The sequence below is a fragment of the Mauremys reevesii genome, linkage group 2, assembly GCF_016161935.1.
Source record: "Mauremys reevesii isolate NIE-2019 linkage group 2, ASM1616193v1, whole genome shotgun sequence".
In the NCBI taxonomy this organism is placed as follows: domain Eukaryota; kingdom Metazoa; phylum Chordata; order Testudines; family Geoemydidae; genus Mauremys; species Mauremys reevesii.
In genome coordinates, this window is record NC_052624.1 from 35,950,626 (window position 1) to 35,971,862 (window position 21,237).

General features: G+C 40.2%; 1 protein-coding gene across 5 annotated transcripts in view; it reads right to left on the bottom strand.

Annotated features, from left to right (window-relative positions):
• Nucleotides 1–21,237, bottom strand: part of ARMC3 (armadillo repeat containing 3) — an 89,549-nt gene that overhangs the window by 32,634 nt on the left and 35,678 nt on the right. For all 5 annotated transcript variants that reach the window (XM_039525849.1, XM_039525850.1, XM_039525846.1 and 2 more), the window contains 6 exons: nt 18,496–18,564; nt 17,994–18,169; nt 16,496–16,690; nt 14,915–15,098; nt 10,112–10,264; nt 9,890–9,995 (listed from right to left, as the gene is read on the bottom strand). In XM_039525849.1, the coding sequence (XP_039381783.1) occupies nt 9,890–9,995; nt 10,112–10,264; nt 14,915–15,098; nt 16,496–16,690; nt 17,994–18,169; nt 18,496–18,564 (883 nt within the window). The remainder of the gene's footprint in view (nt 1–9,889; nt 9,996–10,111; nt 10,265–14,914; nt 15,099–16,495; nt 16,691–17,993; nt 18,170–18,495; nt 18,565–21,237) is intronic.

A 21,237-nucleotide genomic window follows, 5' to 3' on the forward strand; every position in this document is an offset into this window, starting at 1 on the left:
CAGCTCATCCTCCCTTCTGGGATCACAGCCTTCTCCTGCCAACAGTTAATGTAACTCAAATGGTAGTAGTCTGTGCTGCTACACAGAAGGTTCAAAACCTGCAGTTGGTGCATGATGGAGGGACTGTTACAGAATTTGTTTTTCCCTTTAAAACAAACTAAGAAATGACATATAAAATACTATGGTAAAAGAACATTATTAAATTTGCATAGTCAAGCACTCAGTAATTAGGAAATGCCAGAATTAAGGCTGCCTGTGCAACCTTAGTTCTAAGCCCTTGAACACATGCATTATGATGAAATCTTTAATTACATGAACACATACTCTTTTTCCTGCAGCACCCCTGCAACATTCAGTGCACACAATGGATTCACAAGAGGGCTGAATTAAGATTGCATGGACAACTGTAAATCTGCCATTTCCTAAATGTCACTGTTAAGCTTTGCAACCAAAAGTTATTTTAATACAGTTGTTTTCAATGTATAAATACATATGCAAGAAATATGCAAGAGCATCAGAAAATTTGCCTCATCAGATTATTTACTAAAATTTAAATGTACTATTCAGAAAGCCCTGGCATCTTTAATTCATTAAAAAAATTCACCACAATGAGAAATTGTATCTCAATGTATATTACTGAATAGTCTATCAATGGCATGCAGTAATAAGAGGGTAGGTATACCCTTCAGTGCTATATGAAAAACAAGTTTGACTCCCAACCCTGATAGTCTCCAATCTGGAAGGAGACAGTTTCTTGTCATTCAGTGGGAACTCAATGTGGTCAGTTAAGGATTGTTGTCTATCAGCTCTGAAGGTAGTCCCAGCCCTCTGCAGCTAACAAGGACAGTGATCACATTGCAATGGCTTGAGGGAAAGAGGGTGTTACGGCACAACAGATTTTGCCACCTTCCATTGGATAGGGTCTGTACATAATCGTTATCCTTCCAATTTAGACTCTCTCTCTTTCCTGTTTGGAATCATTTTTGACATGTATAACTAGTACACAAATGCCTCCTCCAGATTAGGTACTCGGGAGGCCTGTATCTCAGGGTGGTATGGCATCAAAAATGATAGAACATTTAGAAAATCTGACCTCTGAGGAAAGGTTAAAAAACTGAGTGTGTTCATTCGTGAGAAAAGAAGACTGAGGGGAGACCTATTAACAGTCTTCAAATATGTTAAAAGTTGTTATAAAGAGGATGGTGATCAATCATCCATCATTGGAGGGTTTTAAAAACAGGTTGGACAAACACCTGTCAGGGATGGTATAAATTTACTTGGTCATGCCTCCGTGCAGGGGGCTGGACTTGATGACTTCTTGAGGTCCATTCCAGCCCTACATTTCTATGATTCTATGGTTTCTATGGGATGGAGGAAGATGAACAAATTTTCTGTGGCATAACAGAGTTCTCTGTCGCCAACATGTCCCTACATTGTTTCAGAGCTGAATTGTCATCAGAAGATGAACAACACTGAGTCAAAAACAGAAAAGTCACCAGCAAAGGGTAACTCCTCTGTACCATCAAAGAACTCTGCAGTAAGCAGTGCTTGCTAGCAATGCAGCTACAGTAACTCTATCTAAGAGGAGAGACTCCTCCATATAGCCAGACATTTGTGTGTCACATGAAAAAAAACCCAGCATTTGGTTGAGGTAATACCTCTTATACTGCACAAGGGAAGGTAATCTGAATTTCTACCTCAGGTGTCTTTGTGTCTGTCACCTGACATCATCTTAAGGTTGCAGATGATTACCCATTCCTGAAAGCTATCATGGCATTAGATTTCAACTGAGTTTTTTTTTTTTTTAAAGAAATTTAGAGTGATGCATTTTCCAGTTTTGAATGGAAGTTACTGCTTCAGTTCTACTTTATTAGTGCAATTTTACAGACTTTATTGGGCCAAACCAAATCAATTTAAGTTACATTCCATCACAATGTGGTTATACACAGACTGAACTGCTTTGGGTAGAGACTATTCTTTCTTTACTATCTGAAAAGCACCTATAAGAACAATAAAACCAAACTAAAACAGTAAGATGTTCAGGGCAAGGACCAACAGTGTTTGTTTTGTACAATGCCTAGCAGAATAGAGTCTTCGGGTGCAAATGTAAAAATAATATTTAACAGCTAAACCAAACAAAAATCTGTCTACTTTTAAACCTAATAGTACCACAAGAAATGATTCACTCTGATTGTCACTAGGGGTCAGTATTAAGACATATTACCTTCATACAATACAGCTAGTGAAATTCTGCTATAGGTTCCTCTTTCAGGAGTACAAACTTCAGTTATAAGAGAGACATTTAAACTAGGAAAAACAATAAAATCTGTAATATTATAAATTATCACACACCACTGTTTTAAAATGTAGCCCTCAGAAGAGATCTTGCAATTTGTACACATACTCAACAATAGATCAAGTATTTTCTTATGTATTTTTGTACATTGATACTTCTATGTTAATTCTAAAAGATTATCTTGTATGGTAATAACTCTTTCATTTTAATCTAACTTGTGTGAGTCAGACCCAATCTATGATTTGAGAGAGACAAGGGCTTTTTTTTTTAAACTTTCCCTTCTCTCATAGCTTCCACCATCAGGCACTCCCTAGCACACTTTTAACAGAACACCAAATAAAAGAGAACATATTAAAAATTAAAGTATCTGTACAATATAGTTTTATGCTTTTACCATTTAATGGGGATGCGGGGCAGGGCACTATCTGGGCTACTGATGAAGACATACATTCCAAATGTAAACAAACAGGTTACTTAACGTTTCTTCCGTTGAGAGCTATGCATATTTAAATACTAGTCATCTGTATCATAGCTGGATATTGAAAGCACTTCTTTAAAAACAGTGGTTGGGTTCTTAGCACAGGAAAGGTCCATTTTATTATTTATAAAGCATTGTCCAGATACAATGGACCAGTAGTTGAGCTGGGTCAGCAGACTAATGAATTTCAACAGAGGCTTGATCCAATGTCCACTGAAATTAATGGTGGAACTCCCCTTGACTTTAGAGGGCACTGGATCATGGTCTAGATGAGCCTTGTTGACAAGCAGCAAGTTCCTGATCTGGACCTACTAGCCTAAGGTCCAGACCCTGCAAACACTTATACATATAAGTAAAAAGGTGCTCAGGCACTACAGTTATAGAGGCCATACAGTTACCTAGATGTATAGAATTTTACCAACATGAGTAGCTTTCCCGAGTTCAATTAAAAATTAAAATGAAAATGAAAATTTTTAAACCTTTCAGTCTGGTAACTTTGCTCTTCTTGGGATGATATTCTGTGATCCCCAGAATCCTGATGTATTATTTAGAAGATCCCTGGCAAGTCAGTAGTGGTCACCTGGACTTGTGTTCTATCACACAAGAAATCATGCATATACTACAACTCTCTTCAATCCTTGATGCAGCCTCAATAACCTATTTTTCTCCCTCCTCCCCCAAATAAATCTTTAGCTGAAAACCCTATATTTTGCACGTACAACAAACTATAAAAAAATATACATTTTGGAAAATAATATCCTAATTTTTGTTGATAGTGTGAATGATTTAGCATGGCTGTTAAATCTTAAATCTATTTAAGAGCTTATTTCTTCCTTGATGATAACTCTAATAGATGCCTAAAATTCAAATGTAACCAGCATTACTAAGACAACTATAAAATGATATATATACTGAAACAACACTCAAGATAGGAGAGAGAGTCAGATCAGTTTATGCCTTACCAGCTTGTATATTTAACATGTTTAAGCCCACATTACCACAGAGTGTATCTAACTAGTTTCATTTCACTTTTAGTAATTGTCTATAATATGGCTAGCTTATCCTATAAAAATGAAAGGCAATAAGATAGAGATATATTTTAAAAGGTTAATATAAGAATAGAGCCATATAGGCTCTAAAATGAGTTGGCCAGGATGGAATAATTTCTTTTCGTGTCCAATAGATGGCAGCGATGTTATAAATTAATAGTAAAACTTTGCTGAAATATAATGCCTAAGAAACCCCTGTGAACTTAGTGCTAGTATGTTTTGGGATTTTTGCATAATTTATATTATTGAGGTGTTATGGATTTCATGGAGCTGGGACACTTTATAAATAGCCAGATTTCACAGGCTCTTTCGTGCAATTTATTTGACAATGGCATTTTGGTGTTCAAGTGACTGTATGGAACTTCATAGTTATAAAAATCAGTATTGCCTATTGTAACAGGGTGCTTGGAGGGCCAGGGGGCCTACTGGTTGGACCACCAGACTTCTGGCTCCTTGCTTCCCTAGCAGAGGTGCATCAGTCCTTAAGAAGGTATGGTAGGAGGACCCAGGCCCTCCATCTCCACTGGGTCCCAGTCCAGGTCCCTGTGTGATGAAATGCCATCAGGACTCACCCAACAGAAAGTCTAATCTACTGCCCTGGGCTACTTCCTACCTCTGTCCCTTCAGTTCAAGGGTGGCCCCATAGTCCAAACAATCTATAGTGGCTCTACTCAAGTAGCACCTCTTGTGGACCTCTTCCAGCTTCCTGCCACAGTCTCAGGTCCATTTGCCCAGCATGGATGTAAGATTAAAGGGGCCCAAAATGTCTTTATAGTTCAATCACACAGTTCTCTCATGGCTAGGTGTTCCTTCAGGGGTGCCAGTTAGGGTGGGTTCCCCGTAGAGGAGTACCTGCCCTCCCCGCAGTTTCATACCATATTGCAATTTTACAAACAGGGGTGATGCTGGGGGGGGGTCTTGCGGGGGCTATCGCCACCCCAAAATTTGCTTTAGCTCCTCCATAGTCACCCATACCAGGCTGGGTGCCCGGCCAGCTGCTGTCCAGCTGCCCAGCTCCTGCCACCACTGCAGTATCCCCTTTTTTGGGAAGCTAATCCATGGCAGCAGGGCACTTGAGGAGCTCACCTGATGTTAGAGGTGGCCATGCCTGAGTGGGTCTTTGCTGAGCTGGGATGGAGGGACAAGGAGCCTGTCTGTGCTGGTGCTTCTGGCTCAGCAGTGGGAGATTTGACGTGTTCAGGCTCCTGAATGGTCAGCTTAAAGAGACAATGTGTTGACACACTCAGGCATACACACAGTCTCCCAAACACACCCCTACCCCACATGCTCTCTCCCACACAGTCTCCCTCACATACTCCCCCAACACTCTCTCTCTCTCTCTCTGTCACACACACACACACAACAACCTCCAACACTCACTCTCCGACACACATAGTCTCCTTCAATGCACACACTCTCTCTTGCACTCCCCAACACACACATACACACAGGGTCTCTCTTACACACTCCCCTCAACACACACATTCTCTCACACACAGTTGTATTATTGTTGTTGTTGTTGTTACTTCTTGGTACTTCCTGTCAAAATGTGCAATGCACATATATTCTCTAATTTTATTCTTTCAAAGTTCACTAATTATTACAGTACTGTTATTTTATTTTTTGACTGCTCTGTGCCTTTCATAATTTTATTTCTCTTTTTATGCTTAAATTTAATTCTTTGAGTAGTGAGTTCTAAAATGCCTAACCAGTCCTGGCTGGAGTAATTACAATTATTACTTTTATTACTATATTGTGCTTTGTCATTCATTATTTAAAGTGATACAATCAAATAATTGTATCCTTTCTAGAATGTAAATTTAGTGTGTACTCACCTTAGCGGTGCAAATATTAAAAAAATTAGCTAAACATATCACTTTAGACACCGGGCAGATGAAGGTCACTTATTTTCAAACTGTATTTTAATTATAGCTGTAAAATAACCTAAAATTCATATAAAAATAAATGTGATTCCAAGTCTGATACTAATAGTAATAATGGAGTCAAATGTTAGTGAGTCAGATACATAGAATCATACACTCGTAAGACTGGAAGGGACCTCATCTATTCAAGTCCCCTGCACTCATGGCAGGATTAAGTATTATCACATGATTGTAATTGGTAAACATAAATTCCAAAATAATTTGAAGAATAAATTCCCATTCTTAATAAAAGAGGAAAAAACTTAATCATGTATGTTAGAATTAAGTAAATACATTTTTAGTGGGGTGCAAAACAATTGACTAAAATAGAGTCGTTAATGGCAGTAGCACAGAGAAAGTAAGCAGATTTTATTTATTTTTAAATAAGTTATTGTACAAAGATAGTGTACAAAGTATCAAATCTATGTTTCAGATATCTGTGTTAAGGTTCCAAAACTGATACCTCAAAGTGTGGGATTGGGAATATCTTGCTGTATTATCACTTGATTATTCTAAATTTACATATAAACTTAAAGTATGGCTTTAATTGGTGTTTCTATATATTTTTCTTTCTTTATATAGGCATTAGATACAGTGCTCCTGTGTCAGCTAATTTCTAAGTTATCTGCAAAAAAAAACCCTAGTGTTTTCAGGTGCCTAAGTAGCCCCTGGAATCGTGGTTAAAGTTGCCCCCTACCATCAAAATCTGAAATGACCTGTGTTTCTTGGTCTCCTTAACAGTCTTCTTTGGTCAGAGATGCTGTGCTTCTTCCCCCATGGCTGCCCCAGCTGCCAAGCTTCTAGTAATGCTAGTAATACAGCCAGTAATGCTATACAGAAGCAGCTAGCATCTGCTTCTTTGCCAGTTAGCCGTGAACTGAGCCAGGTTCTCGCCTTTTCTTCTTCCTACATGCCTAGCACTGGCTGCAGTTATAAGAGGACACGGCTAGCTGGTCTCATAGGCTTTCTTTAACCCTTTTCGTGTTGGTGTCAGGTTTCTTGGCTTTACCATGTATATCCCCCTTTATTAGGGTGGCTATTCCTGCACTCCCAGAATACCAGACATTCTGGTACTTCCAAGAACAGCATGGACCTGCCCCTGCTGGTGTGACCCCACTTCCACCAGCGTGAGCTTGGATGTATGGTGCGGAAGAAGCCATGCTGCATAGGGGAAGAGGGCACCCTTTTTAATGAGATCTGTAAGAGGGGCTGCAGTCCATTAGGGACTTTGTATGCTCACCCACTGTTAGAGCCACTTGAATGTGGGGATAAGATTTTACATTACCATGCACACATCATAACAGAATGATGCCTGGGGTCAACTCTGGGTTTGGGACTACTGCAGCAGGGTCTGAGCACACCCTGGGTCCGTAAGCCCCAGCACATTTATCCATTCACTCTTATGGATCTGGTCAACTTTTTAGGGTTTCCTTGTCAAGCTCAGTCTCCTGGGGTTCAAAACTTCTCAAAGCTGCACTCCATATAGAGGCAATCTCGAAACCAGTGCCCTGGAAGACCACATGCAAAACACCTGTATAGGTCTTTGCTGTTATGATTGGGCCTTCCTCTGGGTATTTGGGAAGTCCCTGTGCATGGGATCCCCCTAGTTCAGGGACCAGTGATATTCCCTTCTTAAATTCTAGTGGGTTGGCAGTTTCGCAGTCTGAAGTGTCGGTCAAAGGCTCTGCACTTTTGGTCCAGTGTATCCATGGGCCTCTTGATCATCAGGCCACTCCTGAGTCCAGGTGAGGGGGGAGTAGGTTGAAGCCCCTCAAGATGCTCACTTCCATGGCCCACTCCTTCATTTGGCAGTGTTGGACCCTTGGTCCCATCAGGTCCATGGTGGAGTGTTAGTATCGGGTCTTGGCAACCAGATAATTTTCCATGAGACAAACAGTGTCAGTCAGGGTTTTGGAATGATGTCACATCACCCATTGTTTTCCTCCAGCAGGCAGTATCTGCGTGAACTGTTCGAATAGGACAAGCTCGGCAACCTGAGCATCCATCCTCATCTCATCGTTTCTGGGTAACCAGGTGGGGTCTTGGTTCCAGAGGGCACCGCTCATTGCAGAAGTGTTGCCAGCACATCTCTTCCACAATGTCCCAGGCATCAAGAATGGCTGCCTTGACCTGAGCATACTCTCGGGCCACAACAGGGTCTCTGAAGCACGATACAGTTGTGCCATCCCAGTTAGGCATGGAGCCAGCAAAATAGCTCTGTGGTTTAGGAGCCATCACGCAACCATAGCTACTTGCTCAAAGATTTCAAGGAAGGCTTCAGGATTGTCATTAGACGGCAGCTTGGTAAGCCTGACCGGCAGTGGCCATGGCTAGGTTGAGTTTCACTGGCACCGCTGTATCAGATGGCTGTAGTATCACGACCACCTGCTGTACCAGCTGCTGCTGCTGCTGCTGGACTGCTAAATTGTGAATCAAAAGCTGCTGCTGGTTGGCCATTTGTTGGAACACTTGTTGCTGATGATGATTATGCGCATTCTGATTGGCCATTCATTTTAGCAGCTGATCCATTTCTATTAAGCTATGGGAGGAGGTGTTTTCATGAGGCTGTTTCCCCCTGCACCCAGACTTCCTTATGCAAGGACTAGGGCATCTGCCTTCATTCTCTACCGATTTTGTAATAGGGTGCATGGAGGGCCAGGTGGCCTAATGATTGGAACACCTGACTTCTGGCCCCTTGCTTCCCTAGCAGAGGTGCCTCAGTCCTTAAGAAGGGATCCTATGGAAGCAACGCTTCCCAGCAAAGAGTCTAAGTCCACTGCCCTGGGCTACTTCCCACCGCTGTCCCTTCAATTTGGGGTGTGGCCCCTATAGTCCACATAGTCTGTAGAGGCTCAACTCAAGTAGCATCCCATTGTGGACCTTTTGCAGCATCTTGCCACAGCCTTAGGTCCTTCTGGGCAGGGCAGACATAAAATTGGAGGGGCCTAACTCCAAAATGTCTCTATAGTTCAATCACACCGTTCACTCACTGCTGGGTGCTCCTTGGTCTCCTCAGCAGTCTCCCTCAGTCAAGGATGCAGTGCTTCTTCCCCAGTGGCTACCCCTCTTTAAGTTAGCCACTATGCTGTTCTTGTCACACAAACATTTATATGTTGCTGTTGGCTTTATGGTTTAACACTCTGGGGGCTTATAAGAAGGAACTAATACATAACTAATAAAATGGTTCTATTCTCATTAGTCCCACTTGTGACTAGAATAGCCTCAACATGATTACACAGCAAATTCACATCATTTTAAAGAAATATCTGCATTCCCAGTAAATGTACTTACTTTCAGTGGTTTACAAGTGAGACAAAAAACAAAAACAAAACTAACAACAAACAATAAACAAACCCTGTTCTAGGACGAATATCGATTACAGTATCTCAGGCTGGATATTTTTTTCAAATTAAAAAAAGGGTTAGTGGGTTTTTTTAGTTATATGAATATAAAACAAATAGGGGCCATATTCTCAGCTGGTGAGCTGGAGCTATGCTGATTTGTATCAGCGAAGGGTTTGGCCCTCTCATTCATGAGTCCAAAGTTACTCTTTGGCTCATCTATGACTCAGAAAAGAGCTTCATTTGGAAGTGAAGTTGGCAAGGAATTAATTATAGTCACACAGCATTCATCCTGTATACATATTTAATGTAAGTTATTGCTTTCTGATCTGCATAGCAGACGTAGGATCAGATTCACCGGTCCATGTAAGGTTGGTGCAGGACTGTGTGGGAAGAGAAAAGTAAATTTAAACCAGCTTTACATTCCCGATCCTTGATCTGTGCATGGATCAGCTCAGCCAAAGGCTACCGTAATTTACATCGGCTGCCCAGAGCCTCAATGACCAGTTTCTGCAGCTGGACACTACCACGGTGCAGGGATGTCCTGACCACATCCCTTACACTGGGGACTAATGAAGGTGGCATAGAACTGCCACACCAGCTTATCACCATCAAGAGATTCTCCTGGCAGCTGCAGCAAGTTAAAGTCTGGCCTCTTGACTTCAATACTGTGCTCTCTTTTATGTGCATGTAACTCTCACTGACGTTGACTAGAGATCTAGGACACTGACTGGAAAAATTTTTAAAATCAAAGTATGTCCAGATTAGTATTTTACACAGTTATTTATTAATTGCACACTTACCTTGCATTGCCAGGACTGGCTGTTGTGAGATTAGCCAGAGCTATGGCAGCAGCTTCTTTTACCTCTTCATTCTCACTGCTTAGCAACTGAATTAGCTGGGGAATCCCTTAAAAAAAATAATTGTATGTATGCTGCTTTAAATAACCCATGGGAAACTGTAAAACGATCCTTACAAAATGGAGCTTAAAGGAGCTAATTCCATCTCCTCCCGAATTTACTCACCTTGGATTCCAAAAGCATCTTTGCTAGCTAAATTTTCACACATAGCAGAAATAGCTTGAGAAGCAGCAGCTTTAGCACCATCATTGTCAGTTCCCAAAAGGGTTATGAGGCACTTTTCAATCTCTTCTTCATGCAAAATTTTTCTATTTTCAGCTTTACACAAAACAAACAAAAAATAGCATTAATCTTCATAGAAATATGATTGCAAATGAGAAAAATGACATCTATTTGATCTCACACATTTGTTCCTTGCTTTTGATACAAATGAGAGACTAAAGCCTGGTGTGTGGCATCACAGTTCAAGGCAATTGCACCTATATTCCTCCCTCATGGTCCACCAAGGGCACTCACTCTAGCTCCTCAGCTGTCACCTCTCCTGGGCAGAGACCCACATTAAAAGGCAAAGGATATAAAAAGGATGTATTTTAATAACCAGCTTTAAACACAAATAGCCAAATTCAGTAGAAAGTTTGTTCCCTGATAGTCTTAAAATCACAGAATTTGTGCAGACTCAGTGATTCAGCTTTCACATTTTCTGTCATACTCATTAAGGGATATATTTTTCCCTCCGTTATTGCTAATAGAAGTCATGTACATGAAATTTAAAGGCAAATATACAAGTAAAAGAACAATTAAGCTGTGTACTTGATGGTTCTCATACCAGTCACAGTATTATATGGACCAAACAAAAGGCAAGGGCAGATAAAAAAGTGCAACTCATAGTTCTTCATTAAAATGCAGCTTTAAAGAAAATGTCAAAAGACTTAGGACTCAATCTTGCCCTATGCTGCATTGATGTGCCGAGGCAAGGAAGAGTGCATAGGAAATCTCTTCCTATTATACAAGCAGCAGCACAGGATCTTTCCACAGCACTCAAAGGAGGGCTGGCCAATAAGCTTGGAGGCCTCACCTACCCCAAAATAGGTGTGGTCTGAAGTTTAGAGGGTATGTCCAGCTCCCTCCCTTCACCTAGCTAGGATACATGTTGCTGTCAGCAGCCCTGTTCAGGGTAACAATAAAGTGACACCAGAGTGCATCCTCCCTGACTGGCAGGACTCTGTAGCAAAGGAAGCACTGGGTAGCATATCTGCTGCTCTTCATCACTGTAATCACTAGGGCCAAGAGCCAACAAAACACTTAAGCAAGTGCATAACCCATGCTTGTGAGTAGTCCCATTGACAGCAATAGGGCAACTTATGTGCTTAAAGTTATGCATATGGGGTAAAATTTTCAAAAGTTCATAAGTGATTCAGGAGCTCAAGTTCCACTGACTTTCAACGGGACAGATATATAAATCACTTGGTCACTTTTGACATTTTTGCCACTACTATTTAAATCCTTTGCTGAATCAGGGCCTAGGGCAAGATGCAGCCCTCAATCTGTGATCTAACTGAAAAAAAGAAGATAATTTTAATATTATTTATAACATTTAAATGCAAACCATAACTCTGGATGTACAAAATAAAAGCCCTGCAAAGGAACTGTATTAAATCCAGAATTTTGTGGCACAACAAAGCAATCTTTAATAGCACAGTGATTAAACTGCCAGTTTGGCCTTATATAAACAGAGCACTGAACTAAAGAGGGTGTCCAAAATTTAATAAAATATTTGTGCTGCCTAAGTTGCTTTGTTCATACAGTGTAACCCTTTTGTGACATCTTTCCCAACAAAGAAAAGCTAAGGCAAATACCTTTTTGAAGGATGACATGCAAAAAAATAATGTGTTTACTAGCATCACATACATCAGGAAAAAAGCAACTTCAGTGACAGCTGCCAACACTACTTATTTCAGAAACTGACACAGGTTTATAACTAACTGTTGTTGTCAGAAAATAGATACATGTACCATCATAACAGAGGTACAATTTTCTATTTTAATGCAAGACCATAATTCTTTTTCTCTACCCTGCTGGAAATGTTCTCAAAATCCAGCTGTGTTCACCAAACCTGCAAAGGGCAGATTACTGTATAGTTATAACAGATTTTAATGATGAAGTCACATGCTGACTCAGAACTATAATGTACTATATTGGATTTCTGCCCAAGAAATCATGCACTTACATTTTAATCAGAGTAATAATTGGGTACTATACCAGACACTAGGCATGCTACTAATGCAATGAATTTACAAATGCTGCATGTTTAGTACCTTTACAGTACAAAAAAATCCCCAAAACACAATTGCATACTGTTGATTCTGATTTTCCCCTACACTGTTCCCGGTAATTGCTACTGTTCCACCTTTTCTTCAGCTAAGAAGTTAACTTTAGATCATGAACCTGGCTAGCTGCAATGTATTTAACATCTCCCTCTCTTCCTGGTGCCATGTCTAGGAGCTAATTTATTGGACAGAGTTTCACAGTCGTCCAGTATAACACATCGTCCCTTCATCTAACTTTCATCCACCCTAAATCCTACAGTTTTGAGGCAAATATTCTTAATTTTCTTCTCTAACCTCTATTTTTCTAACTTATTTAATCTATGCCAGTGGTCACCAACCGGTTGATCGTTATCGACTGATTGATCCTAGAGGATCTCCCAGTCGATCGCAATCTCCGGCAGCGCAGCGGGGCTGCTGCTAAGACAGGCTCCCTGCCTGCCCAGGCCCCACGCCACTCCCAGAAGCGGCCAGTCTGGCCCTGCGGCTCTGGGGGCGGAGGGGCAGGGGTCTCCCTTCTGCAGTTGCTCTGGCCTGTAAGCACCGTCCCCGCAGCTCTCATTGGCTGGGAACAGGGAGCTGTGGCCTATGGGAGCTGCAGGGGCAGTGCTTGCAGAGAGGGGCAGCCCAAAGGGGCTGCAGGGGTGCATTGGCCCTTTCCGTGAGCAGCATGGGGCCAGGGTAGGCAGGGAGCCTGCCTTAGCAGCAGCCATGCTGCACCACCAACCGGGAGCTGCCAGAGGTAAGTGCTGCCCGGCGTGAGGCCACACCCCAAGCCCCAGCCCTGAGCCCCCTCTCAGAGCCAGCACCCCAAACCAGCCCTGAGCCCTCTTCCAGAGCCAGCACCCCATACCCTTCCTGCACTCCAACCCCTTGCCCCAGCCCTGACCCCCCTCCCAGAGCCAGCACCCTGCAACTCCTCCTGTACCCCAATACTCTGTCCCAGTCCAGAGCCCCCTCCTGTACCCAAACTCCCTCCCAGAGCTTGCACCCCTTACCCCCTCCTGCACTCCAACCGCTTGCCCGAGGCTAAGCCCAGAGCCCCTCCCACACTGCGAACCCCTCAGCCTCAGCCCAGAGCCCACAGCACCTCCCGAACCCCAACTCCCTACCCCAGCTCAGTGATAGTGAAGGTGGGGGAGAGCAAGTGATGAAGAAGGGGGGGGATGGAGTGAGTGGGGTGGGGCTTTGGGGAAGAGGTGGGGCCTCAGGGAAGGGGTGAGGTAGATCCTGGGTGGCTCTTAAATTCAAAAAGTGATCTTGGGCATAAAAAGGTTGAAGACCACTGATCTATGCCATATATCGTAGTCTGAAGAAGAGACCAAGCCTTTATATTAAAACCATTGACTGCATTTGTAAAGAAAGATAACAAGAAGGAAGATGCATCATCACTGACAATTATATCCAATGATATAAGATTGTATATGATACAATAATATATTATGAGTAGTTCTTGTCAGAATGTGCTTTAGGAATGTCGTATTGTAGATGTTAGAACAGTAGGACACCAAAATGCAAAAAAAGGTGAGCAAAGGGGGAAGAGAGATATGTGTTTATATGCAAGAAGTGTGAAAGAAGAAATAAAAATACATTGTAGTTGTAGGAACATAAGTAATCTACTTGGAATGCAGTACACGGAAACCTGTCACAGGACTATGAAAAATGGTGTTTACATTCTTATTGTTCATTTTTTCCCAGAATGTCATAATAAAATAGCAACACTGGAAAAATACATAATGAAAGTCTTAACACAATCTCCTCCTCTCCGATCTACAGTGCCAATCATCAACGTACAGAACTCTCACTGACATTCCATGTGTGGAACTTCCATTGACCAGTGGAGAAAATGAATAGAGATCCATAGTGTGGACTGGAGGGGCAGAGTCACTCCTTTCATATGGCATTTGCAATAGAAATAATTGTAAATATTCAATTGGTCAAACTAGGAGGTTATGAGAAGATTTAGATGAGGACACAAGAAACTCTCCACTCTTCCCACCAGAGGTATTTTCACATATAGACTTATTTATACAGCATCCTCAAGGGCAAAATCAATGAGTATGTTCTGCATAATTCTGAACTCAATGGTGAATTAAAAAAACCTGTCTGCAAAAATAGGAACCATGCTATGAATAATTATAAAAAGATAAGAAAAAACTATCTAATTCCACAGGGATTATTAATCTGCAAGACATTTAAAGTCTATTATGTCCCTGCAACAGGAATTTATACCCTAACTTGCCTGACATTTAGATGAGCAGTTGTAGGTTTAAGAGAGGGAACTAGCCCAATTATTGCTATCCAGGTTTAACCACTGTCAATGAGAAATATTTTCTGACAAACAATGCTTGAGATATCAGGTATCTAAAATCATGAAATAAAAGATAAAGGCCCAAATTTTCAGAGGCCAAGATTCCCTTTTTGAAAGCATTTTGTACCCACATATTAGCAGTTTCTATATCTAACTTAGTACCTGTTTGCTATTTTGACCACTAAGATTTGCAACTGCAATTCATTTGTGGAATTATTTCTTCCCAGCACAATTAGTATTCTCAGGCTGGGAAGTGACCCTCAGGCTGGCTGAAAATTCACCCCCACAGGATTTCCATAAGAAATGAACATAGAACTTTAAAAAGTGACATACGATCATAAGCTGCTTTAGTAATTGCTTTTGCTGCATTCTTCTGAATATCAGGAATGGTAGACATTTCTGCAAATGAAAGTAGCTTTTTAAGACCTCCTGTCTGCTGAAGTAGTTGCATAGTATCCACATCCTCAAGACAATTTGCCACCACGGCAAGAGCTTCCACGTGAAGATCATTAAATTCCTAGTAAGAAAAATAAAAAGTCTTCTAATGAGGATTAAAATATCTTTAACTTTTCTACCTTCCAAGATAATTACTATAATTAATTACTGCACATTCTGGTACACAATGAAATCCATTGTGCATCTTTTAAAAATATGTTGATGGACTCCACAACCTGTGTTAACATGGAGTTAAGTTTGGTTATAATTATGAAAAAAATGGAAAGACTCCCATTGATTTCAATGGGCTTTGGATCAGGCCCTTAGAGAAAACCAGATATCTTAAGGTTTCAAAGAGCTTTACTATATAATTAAGCCTCATGATACTCCCACAAGGGAAAGAAGCATAATTATATTCATTTTACAGATGGTTAGAACTGTGGCAGTAGGTGCTCAAGTGACTTGTTCCAGATCCCAGAGCCAGAGCCACTGCTAGGCATAAGCAGACTAAGCAATTACTTAGGATGCCAAGCAGCTCAAGGGAGCCCCCATTCGCTTTTTTAGTATGTGATGCGGGGGGGATTATTCCTGCTTAGCACCCCCAGTGGGACAGCATTACTTCTGCCTGGAGCAGTGGATTATCCAAGTCAGGAATGGAACCTGGAATCATTGGTGTTTAGACTAAATTAAGGGAACAAGATTGGCTCTGAAACTATGCACTAGCACTGGACAAAATATAGAAAATGTCACATAAAATTAAGCCATGTGAATTCTTCTCCTATTTGAAATACTTTGAAAAATGTACAGTAATGTCATTATAAAAAGAGTGTTAACAGAACCAAAATGATAAAACAATAAACACAGCATGAAAACTAGTGATTCTCCCTCTCACTCACGAGGTATAGCTGTAAAAAAAAAAATGATTTTCCAACTACCACTTAGATGTGATGAGATCTTATTTTTATCTGAATAAGCTGACAGGCTGAAAAACAAAACCAAATCTGCTTCCCAGATGATGGCTAATATGAGAGAAACGCTTCCTTTACTTTATCATCTCTCTGCATATTACTGATCAGTACCACAGCAATGACAAAAACTACATAGGCTGCTGCTCTTCTTGGGCACCATTCTGCCATCCTTATGTTTAGTACCTCATTCATGAATGACCCACTGATTACACATACTACATTCAGTCTTTTGAAATTAATTATTACTACTCTGGTTACACAAAAAGGGGCAAAAAATTCAAAAGGCACAAATTTATTTTGTTTATATTTTTCAAAGAAATAGCATTAATGAACATTTCTCTGGATTTGATTTACTCTGTAAATTTGTCAGCTCTTACTTCCCACAACAACAAATTTAAAATGATGACATTCATTTCTTTAGTTGGATGCATGGATGAAGATTGGATACAGAATATCTGAAACACACTTTTTCAAGTTTACATTTATAGTTCATATTTCAAATAAACTGTACCTTAGTTTCCAGTATCTTAAAAAGATGATCTAATCCTTGGTTTTCTCTCAGTATTATCCTGGTTTCTCTGTCATTGCTAATTACACCAAAGGTTTTGAGAGCTAACAATTGAACAACTGGATATTCAGATTTCAGCAGTTCCAGCAAGGCAGGAATTGCGTTTAGTTCACGAACTGCAGCACGGCTTTGAAAATCCTGCAGTGAAATACCAAACTGAGTAAGTATAATTGATAGCACAACTGTTGGCTTTATATAAAGAACAAAGAAACTCTGATTTCAAACATATATTAATGAGCTAATATTTTGCAACTTTTAATTCGGAAGGTTTCTTTCCATTTGGTCTAAAAATGGAAATTGAAATAAGTATTCCACAAAACAATATTCAAAACAGTCAAAAGAATTTTGCATTACTAAAGTATTAATTATAATGTGTAGTTATGGTTGAGGAGGCTGAAAATATTGATGCTTATCTCAGTCCATATATGGATTTTTTGGAAAAATTTGGTGAAATTTAGTTTGATCATTTCAAGTTATCATAGTGACAAAAAAGAGACTTTTTCACACTTTGAGGCACTTGTCTGGTTTCCTCTCTTAGGCTTCAATAACTAAAAAACTGGTTTTGTTTAATATTTCAACCTTTGCATATATATCTAATCTATATTGCTCAATGAAGAACGTATACTATACCATATTAAAATGGTACAGGAATAAAGTAGTTACAATTTGTTTATAATAGCATATTGCACCTGTGCAGTGTGTAGTTTTTCTTATCAATATAAGCAAGCACCTGGTGCAATTATCCAGATACACCCTGCAACAAAGTCAGGAAGATAGCAAGAGAGGAGAAACAGCAAAACATGATTCAGAATAAAGACTTGTTCTGATGCCCCAAAAAAGAGAGCCATGAATTTAATTCATTACTGAAATGATTTGCCTAGCCTCTGAAAAGAACTACTATACAACTGTACCATTCTTTTGCTAAGCAACATATGGGTGACATTAGTGCTGATTGTGGAAGTAGTCAATTACAATACCTTCCTCCCATATGGAAAAAAAACTGACAACAGTTTTCATCTATATTTAGGAATAAGTTCAAAATCATTGCTGTGGACTTGTTTGTAAGAATAAGGCAAGATGCTATTTTAATCACCCTATTTGTGCAGTTTTAGATAGACAGACACTTCTGTAACCCTTAGTATGGGGATAAAGACTTGCCAAATGAAAAAGCAAGATTTTTATTTCAACAAACGTTTTTGGGTCTGATTCTGATCTTGCTCACACTGGTGTAAATCAAGAGTAACTGAGCGGAAGTCAAAAGAGCTATAGTAAAGTAAAAGTATAGCTGAAACTGAGATGAGAGTCAGGCCTTTTGAAATTAAGTGATTCTTTAATAAATTGATAAATTCTAGATATTACAGGAGTAGAACCAGATATTTTAAAGTGATTAATCTCTAAAAAAGAAATAAAAAATACAATGCTTATCTGTCTCTGTAATTACCTGTACGAGGTGATAGATGCATTCAACAGAGTTCTTCTTAACGTCAGGATCAGGGCTACTTAGCAATCTGATAAGTGGTTCTAGTCCACCTTGCTCAAATATTTGCACTTTACTGGTATATTCAACTGCCATATGTGCTAGGCAAAGACTGGCAAACTCATGGACAACTATATCTTCTACAGGGTGAAAATAAAATTAGGTTTTGTTCAATAGAATATAAGCTCATTCATCCATTGGGTTAAAATATTATTTGAAAGTCAATAAACATTAGCTGTTAACCTTACCTTACATTGCTATAAATATGCTGTTCAATCTACATAACATATCTTAATACTCAGTAAATTACTGAATTGTGGCTATAAAAGCATTAGGTCAATCACTTATCTAATGTGTTATGACAAATCATAACTTACAAGAAAGCTTTTTATTAAATTGCCTGATCAGACAGTGAAAGTAAATTACTTTTGACAGTATTTTTTCACAAAGGAGCACTGCAGGTTACCTTCTGGCGCCAGCCGAGCTATGACTGAATTTGTGACATCTAGCTCTCTTAATAATTTTCTGACGTCATCTACAATGACAGAAAAATAAATATGAAGATTTTTGTGTGGTTATATGGAAATAATGTAGAAATACAGCTGATGCACAGAATGAAAAGCAAGGTGAAAACTCAATGAGGTTGCTTAATGCTACTCCCTGATCCTGATAAACTGACTTATGCCTTCTCTACACTTAAAAATTAGATTGACCTAGCTATGTTGCTCAGGACTGTGAAAAATTTTGTGCCCTGAGCACCATAGTCAGGTCATGCTAACCCCTGGTATAGATGGAACTAAGTCAACAGAAGACTTCTTCTGCCAACTTAGCTACCGTCTCTTAGAGAGGTGGATTAACTACATCACTGAAAAAACCCTTATTCGATGTGGGAAGCATCTACACTATGGTGCTACAGCAGCACAGGTTCAGTGTCATAGCGGTGCCACTGTAGCGACTGTAGTATAAATATCGCTATAGCTAGGAGAGATATATAACTTGGATCCTAGTGAGATAGTAATGGGCAGAGTGAACATATGACAGATGGAGCCTTGCAAGTATCAAAATGCATACCATTTTTAAAGAAGACAACATTCTTTGTTGTTTTGATTTACAGACACATCCCCAAAATTCATGAAATATTCCATCAAAAGATGCAGGAAAAGGAGAGGTTACTCACCTTGTGCAGTAACTCAAGTTCTTCAAGATCTGTGTCCCTGTGGGTGTTCTGCTTTAGGTGACTCATTATCAGTAACCCTTTAAGAAGGTAGGCGTTTCGGAACAGAGTCCGAAGAAAGAACCGTTACCTACTGCATATGATCTTGCAGCGTGAACTCAAGCATAGTCATCAGAAAACATGTGAACCGAGGACCATGTTGCAGATCTGCAGATTTCAGCAACCAGAACATCTTTGAGTAGGGCTAGAGATGTAGACTGATCTAGTAGAATCAGCAGTCACTCTTAGGGGAGGTGTAATCTCAGCGAAACCAAAACAGGCAATAATGCATCCATAGGTCCATTTAGAAAGCCTCTGAGTGGTAGGTGTTAGGGAGCACCTATCTGCAATAGAAACACAGTTTAGGGGGCTTGCTGAATGGCATAGTTCTGTCCAAGTAAAAGGCTAATGCCCTCTTAACATCTAATATATGAAAGGCAGACTAATGTGCAGACTGATGAGGCTTAGAAAAAAACCCTGAAAGGTGAATAGTTTGGTTGATATGAAATTCTGAAGACACTTAAGGTAAAAACTGTAGCTGGGATCATAAAGATACCTTCTTCTTAGAGAATAACGTGTAAGTAGGATCTGCCATTAGAGCCTCTCATCATCCCAATCCTTTGAGCAGAAGTAACAGTCATGAAAAAGGCCATCTTCATAGGCAGATGTATCAGTTAGCATGTAGCTAGTGGCTCAAAGGACTGTTTCGTGAGACGATTAAGAACCAGGTTTCGATTCCAAAGTGGTGTAGGGACTCTAATCTGTGGAAAAAGATTGATAAATCCTTTTAGGAAACCTTCTACTGGCACATGGAAAGCTGCTGTCACCGCTAAACCTTGATAGAACTCACAGAATGGCTTGAATTTTTCAATTCCAACAGGTAATCCAAGACTCAGGAAAGAGACGACTGGACAGGAGAAAGATGGTGCTGGTTACACAAAGATTATATCTTCTCCATTTCTTGTATGATGTCTTGTAGATTCCTTTCTGCTATTTAAAAGTACATTTTGTCCTTTGATGAACAGGTGGCTTCTAGTCCCAAGAACCACTGAGGAACCAATCTTGCGGTTTCAGAACATTCAGACTGGGGTGAAGCATCTGACCCACATCTTGAGACAACAGTTGCAGTTTGATTGGGAGCTGTCACAGAAAGCAAGTGGTGAGTTTGATGAGGTAAAGAAACCAAACTTATCTTGGCCAAGTTAGTGCAATCAAAATGACTTTGGCTTGGTCCTGCCTGATCTTAATAAGGACCTTTAAGAGCAATGGAGTTGGAGGATATGCATAAAAAGATGTTTTGTCCATGTAATGAGGAAAGCATCTCCTAGAGACTGGTACCCCATTGGAACAGAATTTCCTGCACTTTGTTTTGGCTACTATGGCAAAATGATTGACTTCTGGAAATCCCCAAGCTAGGAATATTTTGTTGAGGACTTGAAATTCCAACTCCCATTTGTAATTTAAGGAGAAATGTCTGCTGAGGTTGTCCACCATGTTGTTTTGTATACCTGGTAAGTAAGAAGCCGAGATGACTATCTGATTGGCTGTGCACCAGTTCCAAAGTTTTACTGCTTTGGTGCAGAGTGAAGGGGAAACGCACTCTGTCCTGGTGATTTATATAATACATGCATGCTATGTTGTCTGTCATGATCTTGATGGACTTGTTTTTTAATAGGGGAAGAAAGTGGAGGCAAGCATTTCTGATCACTCTTAACTTCAACAGATTGATGTGCAAGCACTGTTCCTGTTCTGATCATTTGCCTTGGTCTGTGTGAAGACCCAGATGTGTTCCCCATTCCAAGAGGGAAGTGTCCAATGTTATTATGACTGTTGGGGAATTCTAGTTTAACAGGATTCCTGCACAAACCTTGGAAGGATTCATCCACCCAGTGAATGACTGTAGGACCTGGCTGGATACAGACACCTTCTTGTTCAAGCTGTGTTTGTTGGGTACATAAACTATCCTGAGCCACCCCTGGAGACATGAAAGATGCA